The sequence below is a fragment of the Bison bison genome, unplaced genomic scaffold (genome assembly GCF_000754665.1).
Source record: "Bison bison bison isolate TAMUID 2011002044 unplaced genomic scaffold, Bison_UMD1.0 scf7180017864266, whole genome shotgun sequence".
Taxonomy (NCBI): domain Eukaryota; kingdom Metazoa; phylum Chordata; class Mammalia; order Artiodactyla; family Bovidae; genus Bison; species Bison bison.
The window spans coordinates 1074070-1081345 of NW_011494838.1; the positions used below are offsets into that span (position 1 = coordinate 1074070).

Genomic DNA, 7276 nt, shown 5'->3' on the forward strand with positions numbered 1-7276 from the left:
CTCGCGGCAGCGCGTGGACAGGTTGAGGATGGCCGTGGCCGCCATGTGCGCCGCCTCCACGTCGTGAGTGTAGTCGAAGCTGCTCTTGCTGCACGTGCTGCTGGCGCTGCTGCCGCCGCCGCAGCTCAGGGTTGCTGCTGCTGCTGGGCGCATAGGTGCTGGTGGTGCTGCTGCTGGGGCTGGCGTCCTTGCAGTACCGCTTCGCTCGGGGAGACCAGCGCGCCGGCGGTGACTCGGGGCCCGCCAGGCCCGCGGCCGCACGAACGCGCGCCCCGCGCCGCCCGCCCGCCCTGTGCGCCCACACCTGTGCGTCGGTGCCCAGGGGACAGGGCGTCTGCCCACCAGCTAATTCCCTGAAAGAAGCCTGGCTTCTCCTGCCTTTTCCTTCTTTCCCATTGTGTGGGCGGAGCCGGGAGCCCGCAGGAAGAGCACCGAGGCTCTCAAGCAGGTGCCTAGGGCAGGGGCGCTTTGGAACTGATCCCTTAAAGGCCAGCCCTGGTTCGGGGGCGGGCAGCTACTAGCCACACCAGCGTGACCACAGCCCACGGTTGGTTTCTGTTATGGCTGCTCATCTACTCTCGCGGGGAGACGAGGACCCTGCAGCCCACACATCCCTCTAGAGATGGGATGGCCTGTCCCGCGCGGGGAGGCCGCAGCAGCCCTCTGGGGCGTCCTGCCCTGTGCAGATGGCCCAGATACACAGACAGGGCTCTTGTGGGTCTGCGAGCACCCGCGCTCTGGGAAGGGCGGGCCCTGCCCTCGTGTGCATCCCAGCCACCAGCTTCGCTCAGGGATCCTTCTGAGCAACCAGCCAGCCTCCCGACCACCCACTCCAGCCCTCAGGGCAAGGGTGGCTTCCGGAGCTGTTTGCACCTCCTTTAGCGCAAGGACTGGAAGATGACCGATGGATGACTGATTAGGATGTGTCCGGGGTCATTAAAGACACAGGATACCCTTTGCTTAGGAGTCAGCAGCTTACCTGACCCTGCAGAGGGGGCGGGAATTACTCCAAGGGGAGCCCCAAGGGAGCCAGGAGAACTGACTGCAGGGTCTGCAGGGTGCCACCCCCTCACAGGGCACAGGCCCCTTCCTGCAGGGAGCTCAGCCGTCACCCTGACAGAGGCCTAGGTGCGGGGGAGCCCAGAGGGGGCTCCAGCCCTGCTCAAGGCTGCCTGTGTGCACGCGAGAGCCCCATCAAGATCATTGTGGCAGACAAGTCACCTCTTCTGAAAGAGGGAGGGGACGCCGCTCCCATCCTCAGCATTGCCATCCTGGTGCCTGCAACCTGGCGCCCTGCCCAGGGGTGGTCAGCAAGTGACCGCAACCTCACAGCCACCACTGCTGGTCATCATAGCACCCCCAAGAGCGGCCCCAAAGCGCCCTGTTCCAACAGGAATGAAAGCACTGACTTTCACCATCGACGCCTTTCGACCTGGGACGGAAGACTGAGCTTTCCTGACCCCAAGGGCGCGGCATGGGGAGGCTCTGCGTGTGCAGCCGCCTCGGGGAAGCTGCTGGCCTTGTCGAAGCCCTGCGTGTGGGCCTGGGCCCAGTTCCACACCCTCACACCCCCTCACACCCGCCCAGTGCGAGGAACGCCTTCCATCCTGCTCATCAGACTCGGTCAAGCCCGAGGACCAGCCCTCACACTTGTGTGTGTGCCTGCCCTTCTTCCCTCCTCTCTCCCCCGTGAGCACACTCAAGGCAGCAGACAGAGCAGGGGGGCCGTGGTCTCCCATCTGAGCACAGATGGGGAGGCTGGGGCCGCTCAGGGGCACCTCCAGCGGATTCTATAAACAAGCCAGGGCAGCCAGCCCCTCGGCGGCTCACAAGACTCGCCGAAAAGACTCAAGTTTGTGGCTTCACATTGTTTACAATTTTGTTATAAAAACATGAATATTAGAAACTGGGAGAAATGAAATACCACTTAGGAGGGATTTTTTTTTCCCCTAGTGAAAAGAGGGATTTTTTTTTTCTGGTTCAGGAAAAGAAATATGGTCCACATAAATAAGAAACAAAGTTTTGTTTTGCAACGAGGGGATTTCAGCTTCTAAAAGTGAACGGCATACGCGTCTCTACGCAACAGACTGCACTCCGCAACTTCTGGTAAACGGCACGGACTTTACCAAATATTTAAATCAAAAGACTCTACTTCCCCTGGATTATGCCAAGCTGATGGGCCTCGTCCAGAATTTTAGCAGCTGATGGAACTGGACAATTTGTTGATGTGCCTGTCAGCTCACATGACCCAGAAGGAAGGCACGCAGAACATTTGTTTCACAAGCATCCTTTCACTGTGGGCCATCAATCATGTATTCTTTGCTCCAAATGCAAATAGGAGTCTGTGTACTTCAAGTCTCTCAGATAATGAAGCTCTTTGGTTTTAGTCATTACTTCCTATTTGTAAAATATTTACAAAGCTGTTAGTGTCAGTAATCTTTATGACCAATCACACGAAGATCCAACTCATTGGAAAAGCCCCTGATGCTGGGAAAGATTGAAGGCAAAAGGAGAAGAGGGCGGCAGAAGGTGAGATGGTTGGATGGCATCACTACCTTAATGGACATGAATCTGAACGAACTTCAGGAGACAGTGAAGGACAAGGGAGCCTGGCGTGCCGCAGTCCACGCGGTCGCAAAGACTCGGCTACGACTTAGCAACTGAACCACAGCACACTCAGAGCTTCTGGGGCTCACTGCATGGACACCAGGGGGTGCCACACAGCAGGTGCAACTCTGCCTCGCTCCCAGCCCTGGGGCAGCCCCCCTTCCACTTTAACCAAGTAAAAATTTGCTTTTTCTTTTGACAAAGCTATTTTCCACCAAAGCTTTTCCCAATCAACTGGCAAACAAATGCATTCCTGTTCCTTGATGCCAGCGCATCCTTGAACTTAGGAGATGGAACAGCTTCTATTCCACAGAGAGGCCCTCGCATTTACAATGTCAGGAGCCCATCTGATCTTACCCCGTGCTGAGAAGGATCTCTTCAAGTGCCCTGCCCTATCGTGCAGGAGAAGGAAAAACAGGTTGGGGTTTCCAGTGATTAAAGATGATGAATTAGAAAAACAACCAACCACCTTCCAACTTAGTCTACTCTGTCTGAAAGACTCTTAGGACGTGGGTGTGTTGCCCTTCTGAATTATCATTTTCTGTAGGGAGTAGATCACTGTGGCCTTCCGATCTGAATTTCTGTGAAAATCAGACAAAATGGAACACAGACGGAGATATGCTTCCTGAGGATCCGCCCCCTAAAGTTTGGGCCTGTGTCCCTGTCAAGTCTGGTTGGACTCAGGGGTCTGCACCCCCTAATTCGTAGCCCTGACTCCCAGGCGTCATGTGGGTTCCTGGCGGTACTTTCCTGTAAGCAAGCCGAGACACGTGCGCAGAGTCCTCAGGGGAACGGCGGCACCTCCTGAAGGCAGTTTGCTCACGTGGTTTAGAGTTTATCACGTCTAAACCAGGGCTGGATTCTCAGTGGTCTCCCGCCTGCTCACTCGCTCTGGGCGTCCTCTGCCCGGCTCCTGTCCGCCCAGGTCACACCCACCGGTGGGGTTTGGGTCTTGGGAGATGGGACGTGGGACCCAGCGCTGCAGGGGGAGGCCTGGACCCCTCCTTCTGCACGAGCAGGTCTGAGGAGGCTAGGGGCAGGCTTCTGAGTCCAGGCGCGATCTGTCCCAAGGATATGGCTGGGGAAGAAGCTTCTGGAAGCGGCGGTGAGTGTGGGGGGCAGGAGAACGGGGAGGCAAGTCTTCCAGGGAGAGGCTGGCCTGGGGGTGGGGGTGGAGGCCGGGAGGCCTGGCCCAGAGAATGGGGCCTGGAGGCACAGGAGGGCTCGCCCAGGGACCCTCCCTACCCCAGTGATGAGGCCTGGGCAGGGGAGGGCAGGCGATGGGGAGGTGGGCGCATCAGCGACAAGGCCTTTGAAGAGCAGCTGTTGTTCAGTTGCTGAGCTGTGTCTGACTCTTTGCAGCCCCGTGGCCTGCAGCACACTAGGCTCCTCTGTCCTTCTCCATCTCCCTGACTTTCCTCAAACTCATGTCCATAGCATCGGTGATGCCATCCAACCATCTCATCCTCTGGCATCCCCTTCTCCTGCCTTCAATCTTTCCCAGCATCAGGGGCTTTTCCAATGAGTTGGCTGCTCACATCAGGTGGCCAAAGTATTGGAGCCTCAGCTTCAGCATCAGTTCATCCAATGAAAATTCAGAGTTGATTTCCTGAACAGAGAGTGGTTAAACGATGGTCAGGAGAACGTGCAATTTGGGAATAACCCAGAGGGAGGCTCATGAGAGGGGCTCGTGCGGGGCTGAGAACGTAGGGTTTTAACAAAGCCTGAGGGTGGTGATAAACTGCTCAGAGACACAGCGGGATGGCTTAGACCCAGTCGGAAACTTTTTCTGCCAAGGGCCTGCCAGTGGTGGAGGCTTTGGCGGTCACGAGGTCTCTGCCAGAAGCGCACGTCGGGCTGTTGTTCTGGGGAAAAGCCACCGGTGATACGGGTGAGGAAAACTGCTTCTGAACACTGACATTTGAATTCTTCTTTGTTTTTCCCCCATCTATTTAAAGTGGAAATGCCATTCTTAGCTCCCCATAAAACAGGCCTGGGGGGAGGCGGGGAGACGCCAGCCAGGGGCTGCTGAGGCGCAGGGCCGGCAGCCTGCAGGGCCTGCTCCCTCCTGTATCGCTTCCGCACTGGGCTGTCCGCCATCGGTGTCCTCCTGCCCGAGACAGACGACACAAAGTCGTCTCCTCACCGCCTACGGATCATCCTGTCCCTTCTCTCACACATCTCAAGTCCTGCCTCGCCAGCTGGCTGGAAGCTTCCACTCACTTGTGGGTTTCCTGCCTTCTGGTAGCTTCCACTCATGAGCAAGTTTAAAATTCACCACTTCGGTAAAACGCCTGCTAATTCCTTCAGGCAGCATGGACACCTTGCTTCACTGTGCCTGGGTGCGTTTCACTGTCTTCTGTTTACACACAGTCTCTTCCTTAAAGCTTGTTGTAAAGAAAGAAGAGGGAGAAAATGGATAGATGTATGGTGGACAGATAGGTGGGCCCATGGACAGATGGATGGAGAGAGAGGGGGATAGACAGACAGGTAGATGAGACACACAGATAGCTACTACTGAGAGTCTGGAAGGACGCGGGTGAATAAATCGATGTTTGTTGACTGTTCTTGGCCATGGCTGGTGGAATGTGAGGGACGACCCCAGAGCCTGCAGCAGGAGTCCTGCTTTTCCAGCCTCCGTGCACCCAGACCCTGAGCCCCACGCCCAGGCGTTATGCTCCCCTCCCGCAGCGGAGGCTCCCTCCGCTGCCTCTTGGGGCGATGGCCCAGCCATCGTGCACCCGGGGCACGCCTTGGAGACAGCCGTCTCGGGGGCGGCCGCAGACGCCGGCCACACCACGAAGGCCGCCTTTCCCTTTCCCTCCGTTCCTAGAAGACCTGGTGCTGACGTGCCTCTTCTGTGTTCTTTTAATGTGGGGACCAGCTGAAGAGCAGGGCAACAGCAGGGGTCTTTTCTGGGGGGCCAATGACACAAACGGTGTAGGTTCCCCTCCGTAGCCTTGTTGGCTGAGCTGCACCTAGTCAGCCAGCAGCCTGGAATAACTGCTCCCTCTGCTTTCAAGGAAACCAGCACATGGGGGGATTCGCGTGTCTAGTACCACTAGGCTACAACAGGAAGCGCTGAGAAAGGGCGTGGCGATCCTGGTCAGGACCTCCCAGATCCAACCAGAACAGCGCAAGGAAAGGACAGGAAATCGGGTCTCGGGGGACAGCAGCCACAGGCCGTGTGCAGAAGTGGCCACCAGACCCCGTGAAACAACAGTGACCTGGGGCCCCACAAGGACACCTTAGTCGTGTGGCCTGAAGAATTCAGGTTCTTCAGACCCCTCATTTGCATCAAATGAATGAAGTTACAACAAAGCCTGAATTAGCAAATTATTACTACAAAACCCTCAATTATTATGTTATACTCTAAGCCACTCCCTTTTCTCCGCTTCCATCTTTGTTCCTATGTATTTAGAATTGATACACGCAAGGGTAATCAATCTGAGATACATCAAAGAAATATTACATTTCATTCACCGTGCAAACTAATTGCTATTAATGTAAAGAATGACTAAAATAATGTAGAAAAATGTACAGCAACTCATATGGAATTGTGAAACGGTTTTGGAACTCCCCAAGCATTCAATTTAAATGGATTTTTTTGGTGTGCTGTGAGTTTAATTAAGTATCTTTTTCAGAGAGCTGCTCCGAAATCTTCCAAACCCTCTCTCCTGGCCTCTGCTGGAGAACGCCAAGATAAGACTCCTAAATCACCCAGCGTACACAACCCACGTCCCCATCGGCAACGTCTGCCAACTAGGTCCATACATCCTAGAACTGCAAGTAGAAACGTGGTTAGACAGATACGGAAAGTCACAGGACGCAGTCTCCCCGCTGTGCTCCAGTTACTTACCGACTTAGCTCTGTGACGACATGGGAACTAGTCTGTTTAGCGTTTGCACCCCTTCTTGTGGGTTCAGATACGCAGGAGTGAAAATAAACGACTTTCCCCCTGAAGCACGTTTACCTATTTCTGGGCTCTATTTTGTTGGTGGACACAGAGGCAGCCACGAGTGCGGCCAGTGACAGAGTCACAAAGCCAGGACAGGACGCTCCCCAGGCCCCACCCTGGGGTCCAAGCCCGTTGGAAGGAGGCTGGTGGGGCCCGTGGAAGCTGCATGTTAGATTCACTGGTGACTTTTTAAAAATGCTGCCCACAGGGACCATGTCTGGGGAGTCAGATTTAACTGGTCTGGGGTGAAGCCATAGACATGAGAATTTAAAAATCTCCCCAACGAATGCACCATGCATCCCGACTTGAGAACAGGCAGGGAACACAGAACCCTCAGAAGGACCAGGAACTTCGGGCAGCTACCCCAGCTCTCCTGGTTTTGTCTGTGTCGGGGCGTCTATCAGAGGAAGCTGGTGCAGATGAGGACACGCCTCAGCCGCGCCGTGGAGCAGACGAGCCCACGGCTGTCTGTCTCCACCACCTGCCGGCGCCTGGGTGATGCTCTGCCCTGGGGATGACGGGGAAGGGGTCTCCCTCCCTCCCGCCCCCTCCCTCTCCCAGGACCTGCTCGCCCACACCTGCGGGTACCTGGGGCCGCAGGAAACCCGCCTAGGCTGCGGGCGTGCCTTCCTTGGTGCCCAGCGAGCGACCCCATGCTCGGTCGGTTTGTAGGCAATGGATATGCACAACAACAACATTATCAACGGCAAG

General features: G+C 55.9%; 1 protein-coding gene across 1 annotated transcript in view; it reads right to left on the bottom strand.

The window, feature by feature from the left end:
- The window catches only part of MYT1L (myelin transcription factor 1-like), a 132683-nt gene that overhangs the window by 70550 nt on the left and 54857 nt on the right, over window positions 1-7276 (bottom strand). The window contains 3 exon segments of the mRNA XM_010848441.1: window positions 6-129; window positions 131-204; window positions 4065-4067. Coding sequence (XP_010846743.1) covers window positions 6-129; window positions 131-204; window positions 4065-4067 — 201 coding nt within the window.